This window comes from Schistocerca piceifrons, chromosome 2, assembly GCF_021461385.2.
Source record: "Schistocerca piceifrons isolate TAMUIC-IGC-003096 chromosome 2, iqSchPice1.1, whole genome shotgun sequence".
Classification (NCBI taxonomy): Eukaryota; Metazoa; Arthropoda; class Insecta; order Orthoptera; family Acrididae; genus Schistocerca; species Schistocerca piceifrons.
This window is the reverse complement of record NC_060139.1, coordinates 489,286,052-489,313,118: the sequence shown is the minus strand read 5'-3', so window position 1 is coordinate 489,313,118 and position 27,067 is coordinate 489,286,052. Positions and strand designations below refer to the sequence as shown.

The window sequence follows — 27,067 nt, the reverse complement described above, 5'->3', positions numbered from 1 at the left end:
CCACGGATTCTCAACCGAGAAACATGGAGCAGTTTTGCACTGGAGTCGGCAGGGCTCCACATCCATGTAGGTACGTCTCTTCCCGCACATCTCGCGGTGGTCCGCGCTGCAGAAGGTGGTTATTCATGCCTGTGACAGGTGGTCACATTAATGTGATTGCACCCCGTAATATCATACACAAATTATAATCTCACTCACAGCGACATCACACAGGCCTAGTGACTGATTTCTAGCGAGTGTAAGGATACTTTGTGCGTCGCGATAATCACTCAGTTCAACTTCAAATATCGCTATACTTCCACGATTAATCCTTGTGATTCACTCCACAGTTCGGTGCAGATGGCACAGTCAAAGCGCCGTGGCAAGTATTCACAAACATGAATCACTTTCCGTACCAACTGTTTCAAAGTAAACACTGAAGTGTGTCTAATGGCCCGTTCAGCATCTACCGAAATTAAGCACTCATTACTACCATAGCAAAGTTTTTATCACCACATTCTGTTCCATGCTCCGATGAGCTATCCGAATACAATGGGACGTAACCAATTACTTTGTGCCGCAGACGCCTCTAAGCGCGCTTAAATGAACAAAACCCTCGCTACCGACGAACTACAGATGCGACGTACAGTTACACAGAGTTTGTAAGTTACAGGGAGATGTGGTTAAAAGATGTAAAATAGGTACCTACGGCATACAATGATGTCTCTAGAATCTCATTTGACCTCTCCTTACACAGGCACTGACAGTAAAAATCAAGCATAAACATTCTAAAAATTGTAGAATATCGTCCATGCGTTTAAGGCTTCGTCCACGGACTAAATGTTGGTAGGGCTATCCACCACAGCAAGATGTCTCTGAAACTCCCAGCCGCGCGGGATTAGCCGCGCGGTCTGTGGCGCTGCAGTCGTGGACTGTGCGGCTGGTACCGGCGGAGGTTCGAGTCCTCCCTCAGGCATGGGTGTGTGTGTTTGTCCATAGGATAGTTTAGGTTAAGTAGTGTGTAAGCTTAGGGACTGATGACCTTAGCAGTTAAGTCCCATAAGATTTCACACACATTTTGAACATTTTTTTGAAAGGCCGAAATATTACGGTAGTGCACATTGTCATCATCTTCAGGGCATGATGTCGACTGATGGCGGAAGGTCTCAGCAGATCATTAACTGTTGCCAAATACGTGCTACAGTCACGTCAAGCAACCAACCGAAGCACTGGCAGGCATGTAACAACTCGTTCTCCCGAAAGGCGGCGAAACCCCACAAACTGTTTTATTTACGTTCAAATGTGTGTGAATTCCTAAGGGACCAAACTGCTTAGGTCATCGGTCCATAGACTTACACATTACTTAAACTAACTTATGCTAAGAACAACACACACACCCATGCCCGAGGGAGGACTCGAACCTCCGGTGGGATGGGCCGCGCATTCCGCGACATGATGCCTCAAACCACGCTGCCATTCCGCGCGGCTTTTATTTATGTTTCAAAATATGCACAAGGATATGGCACTATAGTCATCTTGTGGTTTACGCCATCTGACGAAGATTCACTAAGACATGATACATTGTCAAATAGAAGCAAGCAACCTCACAAATGTTAGTATAATAATTTATTGGACCAAGATCGCCTAATTCCTACAATATTCACATTACCGTTTGCAGCATTTTGTTGCTATTTTGAGATGTAATGATCTACAGTGTCGTCACGATATACAAATTAGACGACATAATCGACATTCGGGCCAATGCGACGCAGGAGTTGAGCAACATTGTAAAGAGGAAGGAATAGAGGAGGAAGGGAGGGAGAGAGAGAGAGAGAGAGAGAGAGAGGAGGAGAGCAAATCTCTGCTGAAGGATTAAACCTCCACCTTAATGTTTTTTTTATTTTTTTATTTTTTATTAATCCAGTCTCGAAACTTTTTGCGTTGATTGGGTATTTCATTGACATATTTTATACCATTCCATGATGTTCAGAACGCATGTAATTTGAGTTTGTATACTACGATGACACTATTGCTTATCACATCTGATGATGCCAATAAGTTGCTTATACTGATATTGTGACCTGCCCGCTCCCTCCTTTCTCTCTGGATGAATGAGAATAAAGCTCGTTCTCTGCCTTCCGTTACTACAGCGAATGTGTGGGCTTTGTCATCTGACGTCTGTTCACCATTGTGAGAGGACCATCAACAGCATAAGAGACACACTACTTAAAATGGCGGCGAGTATTACCATAATTTGCGAGGTAAGACACTTTGTCATTACAGTGATTGCTATATTAGTCGGACTATACATTAATGACTCGATATCACATTCTACAAAAATGTCGGAAAATATTAGCTCTCTAAGCGAACTCATATCTTAATTAACAAAATTAGCAGAAAGTATTCGGCATTTTCTGTAAGCACTCCAAAGCGCGAACAGCGCTCAGTATTCCACAAACACATACGTAAATACGAGATGCTGGGATGTTTAACAATATCTGCAACACACTGTTTAATAACAAATAGGGCTACACTCTCGCGAAGCACCAAGTCAGCATTCTTCCTGCATTATTATTGTGAGAGACCAAAAGCAGTGCGCATAGTATACCTGTAAATGCTATGTCCGCGAACCTAACGGAATCACGCGCGCCCTGCCGTTCGCTCAGCCCGGCCGCACGTGCGCGGTGGTCGGCCTTAGCTTCACGTCGCGGCCACCGGAGATTCACGGCATTATCTCCGGCTGAAGACGTCGCGCCGTTCCGTAGTTCTTGTCTGCAGCTCCCTCTATGGCCACAAGATATAACGGGAGCACAGACCTGACGCAAGGGCCACTCGCTCTTGCTCGCTAGCTGTGTTAATATCGAAGTGTTATTGTATAGATCTTGTATGACAACCTGGGCTTAGAACTTTGTTACGATTTGGATTGCACTGTGGATTTGGGAATTGTATTGTGAACCTAATTACGTAGCTACTTGCTATGAGAGCAATAGACGGTGCCTGCTTCAGTGTGGAGAATAAAGAGAAGTAACCTTCCTGATCGCTGGCGCCTTACTATGAGACTAATTTTTTCTCGGCCATCAGATCTTGCATCACACTCTGGTCACCTTCTGCTACCAATTCCAACTTATGTTTACCATTCCAGGCGGACATAAAAGTTGTAACACCCCACCCGTCACTTATCTGGTTTTGACGTGTGTTCACCCCAGCTAATGGACTAGCGGATCAATAGAGAGTGCAAAACTGCCGCAATATCGGATAACGCAAAGAAAGTAATAAGGCCCTGTGATTCCCGATTGAACTGCGGTGGCAGTGTTGACATTAATTGATTCAGGTGAAGAGTGGCAGAATGAAATACGCCGGCCTCTGATTGGAACGTAGGACCAAGAAATTTGATGCAAATGTGAACATAAAATTAATTAAGAAAGTGACTTGGGATTTCAACTACTTGATTGAAAACAGATGCAGTCGATTAGCACAAATTTATTTTAATTCACGACCTTCAATCATCACATTACATGACTCTCCTAACAGGCAGTGGTGATAAATTGTGTTTACGTGGAGCAAAGCGCGATAAATCAAAATTAATTCCTATCGACTGACCCAAGCGTAATGCGAAGTGCGAGAAGAATTCTACAATACACGGCCCATGAAACCCTCATGGAAACTTTGCCGACGTGATCCAACAAATTAATCAGTGGCCTAACTCAAGACAGAGCGGGCGCAATATCACCAAACTCAGCGTGGCGGGGCGTCGTCGTTGTGCGGACGTCGGCCGGCCTCGTGGTGCTGCAAGGCTGCGCTCGTCTATTCACTCCTAGCTCAGTACATAGCTGAACCAAAACTTTCAATCTCCTAGCTCAATCGTTCCGTTTGCTGAGTCCTAAACTGCAGAGATGCCCACTCTCTCTCAGGCAAGCTGAATAAAGAACGCCACGTCCGCACTCTAGGCAAGCTGTGCGGAGACTTCAGCCAGTCTGCTCTTCGCCTCAGTTTCCGCTCCAGCAAAATCACTTACGCCAATTGCAGCGCAAGTCGAGTTAATTATGTGTCGCTTCCCAATGCCGACCAATGCCTGCTCTGGGAAGTGAACAAATTCCCATAAAATTTCCCTTCCTCTCAACTTCTGCTATTTAGGTCCTCTAAGGCCACCCATCAAGGTTAGCACCTGCATAAAACACCAATTTTTCCGAAATTCTGACTCCCAGGAGAGCACTTCAAATTTCTTGGTCCTACGTTCCAATCAGAGGTCGGCGTATTTCATTTTGCCACTCTTCGACTGATTTACTTTAGACTCTGTGGACCGTGAATTCAGCGTGAAGTTGCTATAGTCACGAACACGCATATTTCGACCTCTGTTGACAACTCCAACGTAGCTTTGCACAGCTTTCTTGCATGTTTCAGTGAAAATAGGATGACGGACATTTATCAAGAGGCGTACAGGTTCTCCATCTGCTTCCTGGTACACCAGCATGGGGTCAACCACCCACTCACTGTCACTCATCTTAAGGCACCTGGAGGCCGCGCCCCGTTACCGCTTTCTCACAGTTTGAGCCGTCCTAAGCTGGTTATTGTCACTTTCCTTCGCCGCACCCTAGCCGCGCGCCGCCACCCGGCCGCGGTCAACTCTGAATACTTCCGTGGAATGAACTAGCCTCCAGAAAATCGACGCATGTCCACAAAGTTTTCATATCGCTTGAATTACTTTAAAACCATCACCCAACATTAATTATTCCAATACATCCATACTACACCCTCTACAAGATGCACTGAGCCTTGTCAGTCATTTACGTGACTTCGGTGATCTATAATGACTTCACGTAAGTAGTTCTTGGCATCTTACAAAGCAAATATCAACAAAAAATCAACAAACATAATGTAGCTAAATTTGGCAAACTTTCATCAGCGGCATAAAACTGGCACCCTGAGACCGTAGTTACGAAAAAAAAAAAAAGGATCGCTAATAGCGGGATCCTAGAGAAATATATTATGTTCATACAAACGATGGGAAATCCGAGTAGTGTTATCACTGGAAGTCTTGTCAGTGAATTGTGATGTGTCACTTGATGTTTAATGTGCTCAAAACTTTGACTTGCTATTAATGTGCTTCGTTTTTTTCATTTGTGAGAACATGACATCTTCCTCTGAGCTTGTACGTATACTCGACACACCGAGTGTAACCGAAAGATCCCCGAGTGCAACAAATAATACTCGGTATCGTCTATGGTCGCATACAACTACAGTTCCTCGTTTCAGAGTTGCGCCACGAGCCGAACTGAGTTACCAGCCAGTCGGCCGATTTAGGCCGCCTGCTAGTTACTTATCTTTTCAGTCACGCCGTCTGCGGCGAGGAAGTAGCGCCGTCACAACAGAAAGAGACAGAGCAGAGTAGGCGAGAGTGGGAGGTACTCACCCTTGCGGATGAGGAGGCTGGTGACGCGGCGCAGCGCCTCCCGCGGCGAGCGGTGGAAGAACTTGGGGGAGAGGTTGGGCGGCAACGTGGTGGGCTTGCGCGCCGCGTCCCAGGGCGGGTGGTGGTGCGCGTGGTGGTGGTGGTGGGCGCCGGCGGCCGAGCCGGCGGGCCCCAGCCGGTCCAGGTGCTCCGAGGAGGCAGGGCGCGCGCGGTGCCGGGGGTACCAGCCGCGGCCCGGCCCGCCGGCCGGCAGCTCGGGCAGCAGCGGCGCGCCGCGGCGCAGGGGCGTGCGCGGCACGTCGAAGCCCGAGCCGCGCGCGAAGATGGGCGTCTCGGGCAGCGAGCACGACGTCTGCAGGCCGCCCGGCGCCGGCGCCGGCGCCGGCGAGGGCGCCGCGGGGGAGCGCGGCGCGTAGGCGCGCGGTCGCCGGTGCGGCGGCAGCTCCGGGGGCAGCGTGCGCCGCTCGCACGGCACCTGCCGCCGGGGACACAAAACCAGGCTACAGTACTCCGTCCCACAGCGGACGTAAAACTGTTGACAAGGTTATATCCCACAGGATGGCTAACACACTGAGTGGCGTCATTTATTTTTAACTGCGAACACACAAAATGTCGGAACTATCTATAAAGGGCAGTCAAATGAAAACAAGACAGCTCGAAAAAAAAATTTACTTAACTCTTTTGAGCCGTGGTAAAAATTGCTGTTTTGAACAGCGCGCCGCAGCGCGTAGTGTGATGCAGTCGCCCTCCGTTTCTGGCGGTGGCGCCGCTGCCGCAATCGCAGCTTTGGTGTCTCCCTCTCGTAAGAAAGGGTGAAAGGTTGCTGTTCACGTGCGTTTAAGGGGCGCTATGAGCTCGCCAGTTGGTCAGTCTGGGTGACTCTGGAATCCGGGTCAGTCTCTCGTCAGAATTTGTGAGGCAGTTAGTGTCTGTCGTTCGGATTAACCTTTAAGGCCAGAAAAATGAGTCTTTCCACTCCGACAGTAAGAGAACGCAGCGAGTGGTCGCCCGGTTGGGGCTTAGTTCCTGCATCTGAGTCTGCGCCTTAGGCCGCCAGTCTGCTCAAGTTTGCTCAAGCAATGGTCGTTGGCGGTTGAATCGATCGGTTTGTCGGTCGCGCACTGAGACACAAGATGACTTGTCCGTCTTGAGCGTCGGCGCATGTGAGGTCGCCACGTGAATCCAGTGGGCCGCGCCGTATAACGAGGGGAGTGGCTTCGCCGTCGAAGCGAGAGCAACAGGAGTCAATCCATGACATCAGTCTGGCCGGTGCGAGCTGCGACGCCGTGGTGTCACTGGTTCTCCGAGCGCTTCTGGGCCCCTTCAGTTACCATCTTGTGAAGCTTGGCTCGCTCCTTTCCTGGTGCAGGGATGTCGTTTTGCCAGTGGGCGTGTTTCCTCTGCATGGTTGGGTCCGAGCCAGTATTTCCGCCGTCGTCTGTCTGGAAGTGAGTGGGAGACGCACCAGCAGTGCAGTCGCGACGGAGCAGCAGTCGCGGACGGAGCAGCGGGCAGTCAGTCGGTTGGTGCGGACCAGGAAAGACGGGAGATTGGCGCGTCTTCCTGCGTCCGTTGAAGCGGCTGCCAGCGGGCGGTTCGGGAGAGCGATTTGGGGGTGCTGCGCCAGGTCTTGTTCAGAAATCGCACTTTATCAGAAGTTACGTGACTAGTGACATGTTGTGTGATTTACTCTTGTTAAATTTTACTCGTTTTCTTGGTCAGTCTCTCGTCCCCAGCTTGCTCGTCTGTCTCTCCTCCGCATTTGTTAGCCAGTTAGTGTCTGTCTGTCGCTCGTAGCTGCCTCTTTCATATTTGTCGGATTCGGTGTGTTAACGAATTTATTGCTTCGTGTGTAACGGCCTAATTCCTGAAATATCTTTTTATCTTGCCTATCATCTTGACAGGCGGTAAATGTCTACTGTAGAGCATGTTAACTCGTTTGACCAACTTTGTATAATTTTTTTATAAGATTGCATTTCATGGGCTTTTATTTAAATGGCCATTTTAGTATATAAAGTTGCCACCCTTCCACCGTAAGACTTTTCTTAGAAGTTAAAATCAAGTCGCACCTTCGGTGGCTAGTTATTCTTTTAATTTTATTGTTTTGTACCATTTCCATCCCTCCTACGGGGTGCATAGTTTATGTGCTTGTGTGAATTGTTAAAACTTTTACTTTAAGGTAATCTGGTGTGTTGCAGATTTGCACCAGTGTAGTCTTTCAGAGGTGGTTGTGAGCGGTCGTGACTACAGCCGTGTCAAAAGGGAGCGACAAGGTTCTCAGCCCGAAAGCTCATACACACAAAAATTTGTTTCTTTCTGCCTCTGAATTAATTGTAACTTGATATTTAGTGGGTCCTTTCTGCTTATAATTTTAAATCTATTTCTTTGAAAAAAAATTCCCATTTAAAAAAAAAAATAATTTGCTTATTTCATCAGTTCCTCCTTGGCAACTACTTCCACGCTCACATAGTGTGATTAAATGTGTTAATGTTCTTGATGAATCGCTAGTAAATAAAATAAATTCTTAAGTATACTTTTTTTAAAAATAAATCCACGGTTCATCTTTATTGTTTCAAAAGCAATAACCGTAACTCTTAATAAATTTATGTTATTGTGCGAGGATATGATCAACGCTATCATGGAAAAATGTTTTCGGTTGCCTACAGAATATTGATTGCACCCAGATGTGCACCTCTTCGTTCGTAGTAAATCGACGGCCACACACGTCTTTCTTCAGGTCTCCAAAAATATGGAAATCGCATCGGGAATGTGTAGGATGCAGCTTTCGTCCTGTCCGCCTGCGAGATCGGCATCCCGCATGACAGGAAAGAGATGCGGGATGCCTTCATAACACCGGGTCAAACTAAAGCAGATGCTTAAGGTACGACTGTGGCCTCTGCCGGAGACGAAAACAGACTTTGTCTCAGCCAACGGTGGCCATGGCCCGCTACCCGAGCACCGCGGATCGACAGCAGTGCCAGAGGTCGCGATCAACAAGCAGACTCTCTTTCTACGTCACTCACGTAATCGAAAATAGTCCCAGGAGATCCATTCGCCAGTCGACCTTATAACCCAGTGCAACCCCGGCTAGAGGAAGGTGGCGGAAGCAAATCGTTGATGCAGCGCGTAGTCTACAGGGCCTTTGATCACTGAGACGGCTTGGCGTCATCTGGGGGTGGGGGTAGGGGGGTGGATGATCATGGCTGGCGAGAAATCAAGGCTTGGCTCATCTAGGGGTGGATGAGCATGGTTGGCGAGAATGACACGCCGCCCGGAGTTGCGGGGATCTGCCATCCTGGACACAACAAATGCCTGCCTTGTGTGCTGGTACTCCGGGATCATCGGGGTATTAGCTTCGGACTTTCACTCAAGAGTCATGTAACGGTGGTTTGGCCTCCCTGGACAGCTTTGTGGTAATGCTGCGCCAACCACTCTCTAGTAGTCTTGTTTTCCTCTTTACTACCTGTGAGGTAGACATTTTACCGTTTTTCTTCTGTTATGAGATCCGAACTGGGATCCACATTTTGTTTCTTGCTTAAATTTTGTTTTGTTTCGACTACTTTGTCGACATCAGCTATGTTATTGTTTATTCCTTTTTCCCAATAAAAACAGATTGAGGAATGTCGCTCGCGTTTTGTCTCTGCTGCCGCAGGCAGAACATACAGGACATGTAACGGCTTCCCAGCGAAACTTCTGCATTGTAGTCGAAACAACACACACAGACTGCAAGAGCCCAGTGGTCACTGACTCTCTCGAATACAGCGCCATAGTTAAAGCACAGACGAATGTGGACACTTTGCAGAGACTGAACCACACCATGACGTCCATACGCTCAAGAATTTTGACGAACGGCACCAGTCATAATTCTCACTCACATGCTGCCAATGTTGTTTCGACTACACCGCAGATGTTTCGATGGGGAGCGATTACACATTTTCCACACTATTCCCATCTCACCCCATGTGACTTCCGTATTTTTAGTGCCCTGAAAAAAGACACTCGTGACTGTCGATTTGCTTCGGGTACAGTCGTGGGTCTATAGGCAACCGCAAACATTTTACCATGAAGGCACTGACCATCTCGTGTCACGGTGGGATAAATGTGTGAAGAGTGGCGGCGATTAATTTTGAAATAATAAAGAGGTTACTTACTTTCTTCCATCTGTCTCGTTTTCATTCGGCTGTCCCTTATATATTAGTAACCGACTAACCTGGGGCACAGTTGCAACTTGCCTATTTAATGGCTTCCAGGGGCAACAAGAATATAACTTTCGATATTTTGCACAGCTACTGACCGAATTTAAAAATTTAGAACACTGTCTTAATCTACTCTTTAAGAGGTATACCCTTACATTTAAAGTTTAACACAATAAGATTGGTAATATAGTTAGAAGTTTTGTGTATGTCTTGAGCGATCACAACTCACGGCATGCGAATTACCCAGAATGTATTCATCCAGATTTCAAAATGAGAGCACTTAGCGCCTTTCGAGAAATTTTACATTTTATTTCAAAACCTTTAGAAAGCTGCTTCTACCTGTCACTCCCACAAAATGATAAAAGGAGAAAAACCATTACTTTTAATTTATTACTCCTTTGCCACTAACTCTATTCACGACACGTTTTGACCATACCCACTTACACTACTAACTGCACCTGCAAAAATGATATCATTGTATGACACATGGTTCATGAGATATGCATTGGAGTCTGATTCTTTAAAGAACCAGGGGTGTGAGTTTGCTGCTGCAACAACTGATGTATTGTAGACTACTGTGTATCAGTAACGTGCAGCAGCAGGGCCACAAAATATATATATCCACTTTGTGCTAACAGAGGATATTAACAGGCCACACCAGAACTAGCATTACTCTATGCAGAGAGAGTACTGATGACAGATATAAACATAACTATGGAGCAATGATCCCAGACCACATCATCCAACCATACTCTAAGGGATGATAGACACAAAAATAGAGTGAAATTATCAAAGCTGCAGCTGAAGCTGTTAACTGTGTATTTAATATTGAAATGGATTTGTGAGTGTGGTGTGCTGCATCAAAGTTATTTTTTGTGCAATTTTTTATTTGGTCATTGCTGATGTTAGTTTACAGTAGTACAAACAATACAAGGAAATTTAGAAGAAACGAGGCATGTGAGGTATACGGTACCACATGTTGGGTGTTGATACCTCCTCTTTATGACTTGTCTCAAAAACGATTTATTTCTGTTTATGACATTTCATTTTCATGATTTGTTTCAGCTGTTCAAGCACTCATAGTGCTATACTGAGCAAAGTGATCAAACTGTCATGGTGTCTCCTATATACTTCAAGCATTTGTTTCATAAAAGAGTAATCAGTTCAACTTGTAATGTTTGAAACATTAACTTATTAGATGTTTTTGATAAAGACAAAAGGAAAAAGTTTAACTTAACTGTGATGTCATCATTTACTACAATGTAATAAATAACATGACTAAACAATTTTTGAAAATTTGGTTATGGTCCAACATGTTAGCTTGTGTAATGTGAATTTAGGGACACATGGCATTACAATCTTCCACAGTCTATCATGCATCTTTTCCCACTGGGAGACTCCAACAAGAGATAATACAGTGCTGTAACATGAGTCATTTGCATCCAACCTAGCTATATTGATGTTGGTATTTTCCTTGAACTATATGATGTGTTTCCTGACATACGTTGATTGTTCAAATAAGGTTAATGTTGTACTGTAATTAAAATAATTTCTATTCATAATGTACTTAAGAAAAATTGTGACTCAACAACTGAATAACTATGACAGAGAAACAAATGCATTTTTAGGAAGGGCCTGCCATTGATTTGTGATGTTCTAATCATTCTACAGATGATTGGGAAGAACCACAAATTTACAAAAGAAACCTTCTTGAACCTTCTGGTTTTTGATTGAGTGTATACCAACTTTCTGCAGTTAATAACACACAAAAAAGGATATCACCTTGTCTGACTTCTTTGGAGAAGTACAATACCAGTCTTGAATCAGTGTTAGCTGGATATAGGGCATTGGATTGAATGGATGGGTATTATCTGTTTTCTAAAATGCATTGGCTATACAATGCAACAAAAATAATACCAGAAATATTAAAAAGTAAAAGCATGAAGGTCATGTCTACCAATGAGACTAAACAACAAAGATTCAATTGTCTTGTACTTTACTGAATTTATATATTGATCACTCAGGGCATCTCTGAAAGTTAAAGCACACCAAGGCTATATATTTAGACAAAATTCGCCCATTTTCAGTGCTTTGTTTACAATCAAATCATAATGTGAGGAACAGATACTGATATTCAGAGAGCAATCAACTATGCATCCAAAGCCAAGCATACAGTTTTAAAATATTGACTGATGAAACAAAGATCATGACATTTGCTGGTAAATACCCAAAGAGAATAAAGTCAGTATTTGACAGCTGCTTACTTCAGCAGACATAGAATTTTAATTTTACAGGCTGTGATTTGATGGATACCTGGGTCAATTACATAGATAACAAGAGTAATACGTTTTTATCTATATTTAAATAAATAAAACTCAAACGTAAAACATTTGTTATGTTTCTTTGTTGAATTATAGTGCCATGTTCCACATCCTTATATATTTGCTCACTATAAGTCTGTGGAATGAAAATAGTATCTGACCTGATGTAATGCAGTCTAATCTGTGTGTGTTAATGATCCCCACAGGAATATTTCTGTCACGACAGTATTAATATGCAATAAACTGAAGTGTAACTAAAGAAAAGTTTGCAGTCATTCATTTATTTCTGCACTTACATACTTTTAATCATTATTTGAAATAACATTATTTTGAACTCAGCATTAATAACAACATTACATACAAGTTCAGTTATTAAATTTGTAGCAACTTTAACCACAAACACAAATAGCATCTCTGATTAAATCATACATCCAGTCACATGTATATATTTTTAGATTAGCCATGTGCAATTGCTGAGATGTTGAGGTGCTTTTTCCCTTTATGAGTAACTGATTGGCCCCAAAATTCAAAATGTAAATGGCCCCTGTTTGAAAGTTCACTGAACACACTCTTCAGCTCTAAAAAATAAATAAATAAATAAGTTTCAGAGAGGTTTTCATTTAAACAACAAGCAATGAAGGGAAAGATATATTAGGAATGATTGTCTTACAAGATATTATTTGAAAGATACTGGCAGAAGTAAAGCTGTGAGGACTGGGCGTGAGTCGTGCTTCGGTAGCTCAGATGGTAGAACACTTGCCCGCAAAAGGCAAAGGTCCCGAGTTCGAGTCTCGGTCGGGTACACAGTTTTAATCTACCAGGAAATTTCATATTAGTTGAAAGGTTTGAGTTAAGGTTTATCAGTATTAAATTAGATATTTTAGATATCTATCTATCTTTTAATCATGTTGTAGTTCATCAAAACTTGAGTCAATACGTTGTAATTTTGAACATCACAGTATTTATTATTATGCGCTACTGATCCTGTCACTGTGCTGTAAGTTAAATAACATTCACCTTCCAAATGCTATCATACACATCTAATTAAGCAGAACTCGTGTTCACACAAGTGTTTGTCAATATTATTTTACAGAAACTATTACCTGTGTTAGCTTCTATGAAAGTAGACCACATATTTTTTGCAAGAAATAGTAAATGAATGTGAGCAACTGAACTGACCACTGAAAATGAAATAAAATTACTGTAAATTTTAGGAAACATTCAAAAGAGATATAGAGGTGCAAGATGCATGAATACCACTGAAAAGTTTCCCAGACATTATTGTCCTTCTAAGAGTAAGTAATTAAGGCATATACAGATATCACATGGAATTAACAACTAAAAAACATAAGTGGTTAATACTGATTGAAGAGAGGACAATGATTTGGTTTCCATAAATAGTAGAAATTTGGAAACAGTCTAACAGTTTCACTTCAGTATGCCTGAAAATTCAGTCAATAACTGTAGCACAATATTCAGATTCTTTTATCTTTAGGTATCATAATTTATGGGGTTACTTTCTTGTACGGACGGAATAAAAGTGATCCAAAGAAAATCTGGCAATACATTATGTAAATACTTTTGGCATTTTCTGTCAAGAAATGGACAGAATGCAACATGACTATTTCCGAAATGGTTCCATAAAAAATAAATAACAACTTTTTCAGTCACTATCAAGAATGAAAATAAAAAAGCCAAACATGTATTTATGTGAAATAATATAAAAGAAAAGTGGAATAAATATATAGTGCTCTATGTGGCATCTTTGTTAGTCATGTTGAACATGTGTTGGCTATTATTTAATAAAACTGACACGTGAAATGATTTGTGGAAGAAAGACCTATGTCAGTAATGAGGATAGTAGCCTGAAAAAAAAAAGTGCAGATGATGTAAAACACTGAAAGGGTATGATCTGTATGTCAATACATATTTGGAGAAGATATGAAACTCAACAGCAAGCAGACTGTAACTATACTTCCATGCCTGGTATGGTTTAGAAAGTAAGCTTTAGATTTCAGAGGAAAATATCATGGTGAGGTTGTCAAGTGAGTAGTATGACATTCAAATAAGGTAATATACATGTGAAATATAGCTTACATTAATAAATGCTATGTAGTAATAAACAGATGTGTACCTATAATGGGACAAAAACTCAGAAATGAAGGAGGATACAAACAATACACATCATCAGGATACAACTGTAGAAACAGGTGAAAACAGTCATAAAATCATGTACTTAACACAGGAGTATAAGAAAGAAAGAAAAAAACTGTACAACAAAATCTCTAGATTTTGCCTGAGAGGTTTGGGGAGTTTTGAGACTAGCCGTAAGTGATGAGTGGGATTTAGTAACGTTGTTTCTATGAAAGCCTTCAGGGCTCCACAATGACCAGAAGGAAGAATCAAACATAAAACGGAAATTTATGAAATCTAACAAAGGAACACAGAACAGTGATATGATTTTTTTATACTATCTCATATATAATGCATGCATTTTCATGGAATTGTCAGCATTTAATATTCACTACCCCAAAGAACAGAGCAGTATTTTCACAAATAGTTGTGAAGAAATTTGTCTACTTTGACTTTATTGCTGAGTCATTGTCTTCACAACTGAAAGGGCAAATGACTGTTGCTTATATACAAATGCAAACTGCAACTAGGCTCTTGAAGTGGGGTTATAGAATAGGTCACACAAACTCCTTGTACTCTGTTTCCTTAACATGCATAGTACTCTTCAAGATCCTTTCCAATATATTTAAATTTTCAACTCCTCTACTACTGATTACATTTGTACATTCTATTTCACATAGCTTCATAGAATTACTGTGTAGTATTTAAATGATTTGATTGGCTGTTATTAAACGACTGTCCTGGAACCCAGAACTTGGTTCCAGTTGCAGGCCACACCTTCCAGGGGCAGCAGTTATTTCCCTAATTATTGGTCAAATTTAAAAACTTAAAATGTTGTAATAATCTAATCATTAACAGATATATCCTATGTTATAGATTCAACATAATATGTAAATATTACACTTAGAAACTGTGTGTTTGTCTTGAGGCAGTGTAACAGGCAGTGCCAAATATCTGGACTTTATTCATTAAATATTTGAGAAAGAGAGCAGTTAACGGCTTCCAATAAATTTCACACATAATTTCAAAACTTTACGAAGATTTTCGTCTCTGACTTCCCTCACAAAATGATGAAAGGGAAAAAAAGTTTATCGGTTACTACATTTTTGCTGTTCACGCAGTAAAACTTCAACATCAGACATGACGTTGATTTATCACTTCTTTACTACCGAGTCTTTTCGCAACAAACTTTGCATGCAGATAGTGTCCATATAAACCTTCCTGGCAGATTAAAACTGTGTGCCGGACCGAGACTCGAACTCGGGACCTTTGCCTTTCGCGGGCAAGTGGTCTACCATCTGAGCTACCCAAGCACGACTCACGACCCGTCCTCACAGCTTTAATTCCGTCAGTACCTCGTCTCCTACCTTCCAAACTTCACAGAAGCTCTCCTGCAGACCATGCAGATCTAGCACTCCTGGAAGAAAGGATATTGCGGAGACATGGCTTAGCCACAGCCTGGAGTATGTTTCCCGAATGAGATTTTCACTCTGCAGCGGAGTGTGCGCTGATAGGAAACTTCCTGGCAGATTAAAACTGTGTGCCAAACCGAGACTCGAACTCGGGAGTTCGAGTCTCGGTCCGGCACACTCTCATTCCAGTGTCCATATATATCACTGAATGTACTTGTAAAATTACATCACTGTACGACACATAGTTCAGGAGTTGCAGCGTCATAGACATTCAACTGCGTGGGAAACGAGCTTTGCTCACAATGTTGCACAGAAAAACTTCAGCGTCAAACACCACGTTTTAATTTGTTACTTCTTTACCAGTAAGTCTATTCGCAACACACTTGCAGACAGTGTCTACGTGTATCACTGAATATACTCCCAAAATTACGTCACATCATAAACACTGAGATGCCTGAAACTTGTTTTTACTTAAAACGGAGCACAGGCTACCAGGGCTATATTCATTCAGTGTTTCATAACGAGAACACTTTATGTTTTCCAACTAATTTTAAGTATAACTTCATACCTTTTCCAAACTTTTCCTCATTTACGTTCTTAATGTCAAGTATTTAACATATTAACTAAGTTATAAAGTAATAAAATTGATGTAAATCGTGGCGCAGGCAACTGTGTCGTCAGATTCAGAGTGGGGGACACAGGTGTCTGTGTCACGATTTATATCCGTATGCTGCGATCAACAGTGCAATTTCGGAAAGCACATTGCTCCATACCTAATTAAACAAGTGCCAGTACAACGATGGCTACATCCATGTTGGATGATCAGCAATGGAACCTTTGGGAATACCAGCGCCACGGTAGCCTATACCCGTAGGCTGTGAGCAACAGTCAACCTCGGGATGCAACGAGCTCCAAATCTAACGATGCAACTGCCAAAACCACAATGTACGTCCATGCTCTGCGACAGGTGGGTGGTGGTACATGAAGCAGGACTCACCTCCCGGCGGCTGCCGTGGCCCCTGGCGGCGCGACCGAAACCAGCGTCCATGGAGCGGGTGCGGAGGCTGCTGGCGGCGTCGGGCGGGTGGGGGTGCTGGTGCTGGTGCGGGGGCGGCGGGGGCGGCTGCTGCTGGCGGGAGGCGGCCTCTTCCTTGGGCGGATCAGCCTTGCGCGCGCCCGGCAGCCCTGGCAGGATCTCCGAGTACTCGTCCTCCGCCTCCTCCACGGGGGACGGCGGCAGTGGCGGAAATTCCAGGTCCGCTGACACCGTCACCTGCGACATCGCGTCCTACATTTTACGTGTGCACCTTTCTGTCACATTTCTCGTGTACGTTAGCTGTTAGAGTTACGTGACGTGTTGTGAGAGATCCCGGAATTATAGCTGTGAGGGCGAACTTTTTTCAGCCTCCGATCAGTCGTGAAATTAAAACGGTGAAGGTTTGCGCAGATGTGCTGCGCAGTGTCTCGAGCGAGTCCGTCTTTAGCGTAAAGTCACACTGTTTAGTTCTGTGTGAGCTCGTACAGATGTCTACAACAATTGCTCTTAAGAGGTTCCGGCTTATTTCTTTCAACCTACATAACGCAACTGTCATGCGTTTCCTTCTTCGGCCTGGAATCTCATTGAATGGAATAGAATTGTGAGTCCCACTACGCGCTGAGCCCAGGTGATAAGCGAAGACATATCACGAGATGCCACAGAGAGCGTTGGGATGCCAACCTGACTATCGCCCGCCGTGTGGCCCGACAACCAGGTGTAATGGGCTGAGATGCCATTTCTTTTCATATTAGGACCCCTTTAGTTGTCATCCGCGGCACCCTCAAAGCACAGCGGTAGCTCGGCGATATTCTACGCTCCGTTTTGTTGCCCTTCATGGCAAGTCATCCTGGCCTTAAATTTTAGCAAGGTGATGCCCTAGTGCACACTGCAAGAATTTCTAATACTTCTCTTCGTGTTTGCCAAACCCTACTTTGGCCAGCAAGGTCGCTGGAACTCACCCCAATAGGGAACGCTTGGAGCGTTATCGACGGGGCCCCCCAACCAGCTCGGGGGACAGAATTTCGCACGGTATCTATGAGAAGGGCATCCAACAACTCTGTCAACGAATTCCAAGGCAAATAACAGCTTGCGTAAGGGCCAGAGGTGGACCAACGTTATCGACTTGTTCAATCTGTGAATCTCTCTTAATAAATCATCAAACACAGACCAACGATGTAAAAACTTTTTTGCTGAAAATACCTTATTCTTATGTTTTTTAGGGTGGGAAATCCTAATATGATACTTAAAAAACTGTATCACCCATCATTTCTTCACATTTTACAGTTAAATTTATTAAATTAGGCGACTTTTTAAAGAATTTAACAGTTTTTATATAGTTAAAATAATTTAAAAAGGAGGTATAATGAACGTAGATGGCGTTGGTAGCACTGGTGAAAAACATTTGCTCGCAAAGAAAGGTCGATTCTAGTGTTGTGTTAACAGATGATGTGTTGTTTACTGTCAATCTAACCTCACTTTCCCGTTTCCTGTACATGTGCTCTGTACAATGTCTAATTGTGGCTGTAAAAACAGTTTTTGTTATTTGTGGTGAATTTGTGATTAAAAAACATCGAAGAAACATTGCAGAGATTGTGAAAAAGGTTTATCTGTCATACTTTGGATCTGAACTTGGTGATCACCATAAATCTTGGGCGCCACATGAGGTATGTAATGTGTGTGCTGAAGATCTGAGAAAACGGTCCAAAAAGAAGAAAAAAGCCTTTAGATTTGCTGTTCCTATAATATGGAGGGAGCCAAGAAATCATTCCGGCGATTGCTACTTTTGCAGTGTTGATATTGCTGGTCATAATTCGAAAAACAAGAAGGTAATAAGCTACCCTAACCTTCCGTCCGCCATCCGACCAGTAGGGCATGGTGTAGATTTTCCGGTTCCTGAACCACCACATGATTTAAATTCCATTACAACAGAAGTATTTTCTGATGTTCAATGATTTAGATGAACCAGATGATGATAAATTCCATTGTAATACAGAAAGTCTACAGCCCAAATTGTTTACTCAGACCGAACTTGACGATCTGGTTAGAGATCTGGGCTTAACGAAAGAAAAATCTGAATTGCTTGGCTCTAGATTAAAAGAAAAGAACTTATTAGCAATTGAAACCATCATATATATGTATAGAAAGAGAGAGCAGCAATTTTCCGAGTTTTTTCAACAAGAAGGTGATTTAGTGTACTGCTCAGACATACCTGGTCTGATGAATGAGTTTGGTATTGAATACAAAAAGGAAGACTGGAGGCTGTTTCTTGATTAATCCAAAACTAGTTTAAAGTCTGTTTTATTACACAATGGTAAGATGTATGCATCTATACCTGTTGGCCATTCTGTACATATGAAAGAAAGCTATGAAAACCTAGAAATAGTGCTAAATAAAATAGGCTATTCTGCTCATGGTTGGAAGATATGAGGCGATCTAAAAGTAACATCCATGCTCCTTGATCAGCAAGGTGGCTTTACCAAATTTCCATGTTTCTTGTGTGAATGGGACAGTAGGGCTAGGAATCAACACTGGTGCAAAAAGAACTGGCCTGTGAGGTAGTCTTTTAAACCTGGCGAGCAGTACATTCTATGCGGATACCTTGTAGATCCAAAAAACATACTCCTACCACCTCTACATATAAAGTTAGGCCTAATGAAAAAGTTTGTAAAGGCTTCTCCTAAAGGTGGACCATGTTTTAAGTATCTGTGCCAAAAGTTTCCACACCTTTCAGAAGCTAAACTAAAAGAAGGCGTCTTTATCGGACCTGGCATTAGAAAATTGATGTTTGATGTTAACTTTGAATCCATAAAGACCTTAAATGAGAAAGAAGCATGGGTATCATTCAAGCAAATCGTTAAAAAGTTCTTAGGAAATGAAAAAGACCCAGAATATGTTTCTACTATAGCTACAATGTTAAAGAAGTTAAAAACTTTAGGATGTTTAATGAGCCTGAAAGTTCACTTTTTGAACAGTCATCTTGATTACTTCCCGGACAATATGGGAGATGTTAGTGAGGAGCAAGCAGAGCGTTTTCACCAGGACATTAAAGTGGTGGAAAAACGCTACCAAGGCCGCTGGAACACCAGCATGATGGGGGATTACTGTTGGTCGCTTCACCAAGAAGTTCAGGAAGCGACTCATCGTAGAAAAAGCTACACAAGAAGCTTGAAAGAAAAAAGAGAAAGAAAATACAAACCAATTCCAGCTGACAAGTGAAACCTATATTAACACATACCATTGTTTTAAGTAGCCTACTGTAAATACAAACCATGCTTATGCTGTAACATAAGAGTTTCATTAATTTCCCCGTTTACCGTGTAGCATAGCTCGAAAACTATGGGTGATACAAAAAAGCTAAGGTTATATTTGGATTTAGCTATAAAAATCTATAAAGATCAGCCATCAAAGTAAAAAAACTTTTTTAAAAAATTTTTTCGTTGGCCTGTGCAATTTTTCAGAAACTGTAACTATTTGTTTGTCTGTACATGTAAATCACATCTACCGGTTTCCATCCCATTCGGATAATTCCTTCGCGGTGCGTCGATTTCTTTTTGTCTTAGAGTGTATTTCCCATCACTGCATTTTCATAATTAATATTTGTAATATTTATCTTCCCACTGGCGCCTTGGTGTTCTATAAAATAGTCTTCAGGTCTGTCGCTCGAAAGACAAACGGGGGGGGGGGGGTAGAAATTAAATGAAATGCAATTTATCTGTAACGAGGCATCGGAGGCTAGAGGTCTGTAATAACAAAATAAGAGAAAATGTCCCCGAATAACTTTAGAAATATTATCGTTGGAGTTGCGTTTCTCCCCGTACGCAGGGTTATTCATAAAGCATCTCCGTGATTTCGAAGACGGCTGCAAGACACTACGAGACAGAGACAGAAAAAAACATGCTAATGCAGCTTCTGGGAGTGTAGTATTGATTTTGAATATAAGCCAGTACTTTATGTCAGGTGTCCTGAGAGAACAGAAAAGGACTCATATATAACACTGGATAATGGAGTTGAGGGGTGATAAAGGTCGAGGTGTTGAAAATAAAAATAAAGATGCAAATGGTGCTGCCATTATATATATCAGTGGACATACCATAATTCTAAGTTTTAACTCGCATTAAAGATGGTATATATGATGAGAGTTTCTGATGCGGCAAATGTCAGTACGTGAATAACTGGTGGAGGGGAGGGGGGGGGGGGGCGGAATGGAAAGGAAACGCAATGGGAAAGAGATAGGAAGGAAATGACTTCCAGCCGCACAAGGCATTGCGGCAATAGAACGGTGAGAGTTAAAAGTTTTTGCCGGACCGGGACTCGAATTCTAATGCTCCGCTTCTCTAGAACGGTTACCTTAACCATTTTTGTTTTGTTTTTTTCTTTGCCGATCTCATTTTGTTCGTCATCGTTCGTTGCATTTGTTGGGGGCCGATGTCCCATGACACCTGTTCAAGTTCATCGTTGATCAGTTCACTCAGCGTTTTTATTACAGAGAGCAGCTAACCCTCTGACCGAACGCACTGAGCTACCATGCCGGCTACCACCTCGGCCATTCTATCACTCTTCCCGTGACACCTAAATTCCTAACTTCCCGTTCGTCGCTCCTCAACGAATTCCGTCCATTAACCAGCTATTCGCAGATTTCTCATTCCCGTAGGAGCTCGGTCGTTGGTTGTGCATCCGCACTGAAACTTTTGCATTAAAAGTCTTGGTGTCCGTAGAATTATAAATATAAGTGGTGTCTGTTCGGTCTGCACGTGCCTGACTAAACATTCACAATTCATGTCTATAAATGTCAATCGCTGCTGCTGTAATATTAGCAATTTTCGCCTCACAAACATTAATATACGCTCAATAGTAAACGCCTGATGGCCTAAAGTTATCGAACAATTGTAAAGTAAAAGAAGTGAACCATCGCATAGCAGCGACAGAATCTATTATTCTTTATCTTTGCCGTACTTGGGCGGTGCCTGTAAATCTCTATGTACATGTATCGATTAATGATAAAAAAAAGAATTCTGTTGTTTCAAGACAAATGAGGCATTGGGCGCCTCACCTTTTGGTGTTTGTATTCCATGAAAGGCGGACGCGAACTTGCTGCGTTACGCATCAGTATTTTATATTTTATGCGAAAATATTCTGTAAATATGCTAATTGTTATTTCTCCAATCAGAAAACATTTAGTTACTTGTAACTGAGGACATTTTGACTGTTATGTATAAAGTATTTAACCACAATGGTCATCTATTGTAATTTAATATGAAAAGGAACGTAGCATTAAAAAAACGTGTGTTAAAGATAAGTGTGCTTATTTTAGTAAATTAACCTTGATGATTTACATCTCCTCATTTACTTGAATGATAATTATTTTGTGTTTGTTCATCACCAGAAATTACGATCACGCTGATGGTCCGAACGCAGGATGAGACAGAAGGAACATTATCGTTTTCCTATTATTTCTGAATCAACTCTTTTTTTAAAAAAAATGTATAGTGTTGCATTTATTTTAAAGTCTGTAAATACTCTAGTCCCTTAGTGTTGTTCCGGGTATGACAACATCGCGACTATAAAAATGGAATGAAATGATAATGTTTTTTCCGAACGATCTCAAATAAATCAATCTTCTGCTCTTATTCAAAATAATCGAACTAGGTATTTAATGCTCAACGTATGTTATTATAATAGCGTAATCAATCCCTGATTATGTTTCCAAGTGCCCCCCCAACAAAATATTCACTTTTTCGACAGTTTTCAAAGAAATATAAAATAACAATTCTTTCTCTTCTCGCCCCCCAAAGAGCAACGCTACACTGCCCGCGGGAAGGTGCTATTACAGCTGCCGCCTTTGGAAATCTGTTCACTGGTTTGCCTATCTGGCGGCACGACCTAATTCGACGCGGCAGTACAGAGCCGATGACTTGCCTACATGTTCTGATTCACGTGCCACCTCTTGGAGTGCTCCGCAATAAGCCGCCGCACTATTATGAATAGAAACTTGGAGAGATGCTTAATCTACACTACTGGCCATTAAAATTGCTACACGAGGAAGAAATGCAGATGATAAACGGCTATTCATTGGACAAATCTATTATACTAAAACTGACATGTGATTACATTTTCACACAATTTGAGTGCATAGATCCTGAGAAATCAGCACCCATAAGAATAACCTCTGGCCGTAATAACGGCCTCGATACGGCTGGGCATTGAGTCAAACAGAGCTTTGAAGGCGTGTGCAGGTACAGCTGCCCATTCAGCTCCAACACGATACCACAGTTCATCAGGAGCAGTGACTGGCGTATTGAGACGAGCCAGTTGCTCGGCCGCCATTCACCAGACGTTTTCAAAATGTGCTGGCCAGGGCAGCAGTCGAAGATTTTCTGTATCCAGAAAGGCCCGTACAGGACCTGCAATGTGCGGTCGTGCATTATCTTGCTGAAATGTAGGATTTCGCAGGGATCGAATGAAGGGAAGTGTCACGGGTCGGAACACATTTGAAATGTAACGTCCACTGTTCAAAGTGCCGTCAATCCGAACAAGAGGTGACCGAGACGTATAACCAATAGTACCCCACACCATCACACAGGGTGATATGCCAGTTTGGTGGTGACGAATACACGCTTCCAATGTGCGTTCAGCGCGATGTCGCCAAACACGGATGCGACCATCATGACTCTATAAAAAAGAACCTGGATTCATGCGAAAAAATGCAGCAATGTCGCGATACGATAAACCACAATCGCGATAGGCTGCAATCCGACCTTTATCAAAGTCGGAAACATGATGGTACGCATTTCTCCTCCTTACACGAGGCATCACAACAACGTTTCACCAGGAAACGCCTGTCAACTGCTGTTTGTGTATGAGAAATCGGTTGGAAACTTTCCTCATGTCAGCACGTTGTAGGTGTCGCCACCGGCGCCAACCTTGTGTGAATGTTCTGTAAAGATAATCATTTGCATATCACAGCATCTTCGTCCTGTCGGTTAAATTTCGCGTCTGTAGCACAGCATCTTCGTGGTGTAACAATTTTAATGGCTAGTAGTGTAGTTTTCGCGCAGTGGTCTTCTGAAATACCAAAGGGACTTACGAATAATGTTGTATCGGTTAGGGCCGTTACCTGTTCGGCGTGCTGAGACGCGGCGGGAGCGCGGTAGGCTTCCTGGCGGGAGCCGGAGGCGGCTGCGGAGGTGACTGCGGGGGCAGTGGCGCTGCGCGGGGGCGGTGGCGGCCGCACCTCGAGGCGCACGGCGTGCTGCTGCTGCTGGGGCGGCTCGGTGGGGTAGTCGCGGCGCGGCCGGGGCACGTCCACCGGGTGCTGCAGCTGCAGGTGCTCGCGCCGCAGCTGCCGGATCAGCCGCGCCTCCTCCTCGCTCATATCGTCGCCGTCGCCGCCGCCGCCGCCGCCGCCGCCGCCGCCGCGGCCCGCCGCCGCCTCGTCCGCTGAGCTGCCCTGCTGCAGAAGCACGGCACGAGGCTCGTCTCAGGTTGACACTCGAATCAGAAGTCATATACACTGGTGTGCAAAACATAAGGAAGAAAGTAACTTGCGCATGATGTGTTATTTCCAAGTATCACAGCCTGATCAAACTTGGACGTCCGTCCCGGTAGCTGAGTGGTCAGCGTGACGGATTGCCGTCCTACGGGCCCGGCTGGGTCGGCAATTTTCTCCACTGAGGGACTGGGTGTTGCGTTGTCTTCATCACCATTTCATCTCCAGCCGGCGTGCAGGTCACCCAATGTGGCGGCGAGTGTAATAAGACCTGCACCATGGCGGCCGGACCTGCCCCGTAAGGGGCCTCCCGGCCAATGACGCCAAACGCTCATTTCCATTTTCCATCAAACTCGGACCATACTTTGAAAGAACTGCTAATATCTAATGGCTCCCACACCTCTAGCAACAGCGCTGTGCAAAACGTTGGAAGAATGGAACCTTTCCCCTGCTGGCCGTCAAACTTGCCGAGGTAGTGCAGAACGGCGACTCATATCTGAACACAATGCGATGAATTCATCGGCAGTCCATGCTTCCTGGCCACATCAACACTCCATATGCAGCCGTTTGTGTTCAGGTGTTGACGGCAGCCTACGCATGGATGGTAATTACTTCTGGCGGCAGCTGCTAGTCTCTGACGAGTGGAGCAGGATGACGCAGAATGTTGCAGGAAGCCCATTTCTTGTTGCCAGATGTGAAGGGGCTACGACGTTCTTGGTGAAGAATACGGCGATTCTCTCTTGTGGTGCTCAGACGTGGTCGACCGGAACCTTCACGACGAGTGTGTCTGTCCTCACGTTCCCATACAGTATAACGTCGTGTCACTGTGTAAGAGGTCCATGATTAAAGAATTTGTTGCTATCGCGCTCGAGCAGATGGACTGCTCACGCGCTGCCTGCGATATGTAAGCTATAAGAGAATCTCAGACCAGAGAGCAGTGTTCACTGCAGTACGATCTGTGTAGCAGTAGGAGTAGTAGTTGCTAGCGAGCAGTCGTGTGTGTGGAGTTGGTTGGGCCGGTCGTGCGGAGCGATGGCGGTGCCTCAGCGTTGTAGTATAAGGTAAAAGCAGCCCCGCGCATATGTACTATTGTAATATCAAGACCCATGTAAATGTTTTTAAAAAGAAATCTCTTAATAATAATCTTTCTTATAAAAATTAACCTTTGACAATCATTCAACTCAATTTAAAGATTTTTACTAATTTCTCCAATCCATGGTCATCCTGATTATAGTAAAGAAAAATCAGTTGTTTCTTTTTATACATGACAAATCTATCGGCCAGCATTGCACTGAGCTGCGCCAGAAAAATTTCTTATAGGAGCAGATATATACGCGTTATCCGGCGACCTTATTGAGGTAAGATTTTTCAATTTATTCAGAATGAATTTTCAGGGCCATGACGCAGCACTGCTGACGTCCAAAATTTACCAGTTTAAATTCACAGTCAATTACTGAAAGGTTATAAGTGAGTCGCAATTTAATTGAGAGGTAAGTCACATTGTATTATTGGTAGGTTACGGAATTCATTTATTGGAAGGTTACGATGAATGTGAATTATATACTTACATTTTTTACTGTTGGGAGGTTATTATAGAATTTATCTGTGAGGAGGTTGCAACTGTATCACCCGAATGCTGAATGCGTCACAAATGTGGGTACTGTAAGATACGACAAGCCGCCCAAACGGGAACTCAAAATGAAGCCCTTTTCAAGCTCTGTCAGGAGCTGACAACGCTGTCTGTCAAGCGTACGCAGCATTTCCGTGGCCTTTGCAGTGATCACTTAACATGTGTCACTGTTCAAACCATTGCGTAACCCATTAGTCTTGGTAATAACACTAAAGAAGTTGAGAGGCCGTTATACCTATCGCAGAGAATTTGAACTCTATTCATTTACGCAGGTGTGTACCAAGTTGTATGAATATGTGACCATGCATTCTGTGTGCTTACTTCTTTGGCAGTGAGTGTATTAATACTATTTATTACTAGTTATCATATGAAATTATCGTCATTTGTTATGTAACTATCATGTCAACGGCAGTGTGTGTGTGTATGCATAGCGGGGGCCCGATGCAAGAAAAGTCCTGAAAAATGTCGTATTACCGCCCTGAGCTGCTGGTATAATGCTGTATCTTTACAACCAGTTGCAGTCGTCTGACCATCATCAGGTTCAGAAAAGTATTCGCACATCATTCTAGGCGAAATATGATGCTGCGGATACTTTTATAAACCTGACGGCAGTCATTCAACTGAAACTGTACACGATGTTCGAATTTCCCGTCATAAACTTGTAGGAACTGTGGAGGGGAGTGAGTACATAATATTTTGAACAGAAACCAATCTCCAGAAACGTATCGTTTCTGTGCTACAGCCGTTTGTAAACATGTTTGCTAGATAGGGTAGTCACGTTGGGGGATCGATACGTCGGATCTACATCTACATCTACATCGATACTCCGCAAGCCACCCAACGGTGTGTGGCGGAGGGCACTTTACGTGCCACTGTCATTACCTCCCTTTCCTGTTCCAGTCGCGTATGGTTCGCGGGAAGAACGACTGTCTGAAAGCCTCCGTGCGCGCTCTAATCTCTCTAATTTTACATTCGTGATCTCCTCGGGAAGTATAAGTAGGGGGAAGCAATATATTCGATACCTCATCCAGAAACGCACCCTCTCGAAACCTGGCGAGCAAGCTACACCGCGATGCAGAGCGCCTCTCTTGCAGAGTCTGCCACTTGAGTTTATTAAACATCTCCGTAACGCTATCACGGTTACCAAATAACCCAGTGACGAAACGCGCCGCTCTTCTTTGGATCTTCTCTATCTCCTCCGTCAACCCGACCTGGTACGGATCCCACACTGATGAGCAATACTCAAGTATAGGTCGAACGAGTGTTTTGTAAGCCACCTCCTTTGTTGATGGACTACATTTTCTAAGCACTCTCCCAATGAATCTCAACCTGGTACCCGCCTTACCAACAATTAGTTTTATATGATCATTCCACTTCAAATCGTTCCGTACGCATACTCCCAGATCAGATGTCATTTAACGTCTATCGTAACTCACTGACCTGCTTCGAGCTTCATTCACGTGT

The 27,067-nt window shown here is 43.4% G+C and overlaps 1 protein-coding gene across 1 annotated transcript in view; it reads right to left on the bottom strand.

Annotated features, from left to right (window-relative positions):
• The window catches only part of LOC124775509 (histone-lysine N-methyltransferase SETD1B), a 1,200,073-nt gene that overhangs the window by 513,284 nt on the left and 659,722 nt on the right, over positions 1-27,067 (bottom strand). Inside the window, exons 10-11 of the mRNA XM_047250341.1 lie at positions 16,449-16,724; positions 5,390-5,864 (exon numbers count right to left, since the gene is read on the bottom strand). Coding sequence (XP_047106297.1) covers positions 5,390-5,864; positions 16,449-16,724 — 751 coding nt within the window. The remainder of the gene's footprint in view (positions 1-5,389; positions 5,865-16,448; positions 16,725-27,067) is intronic.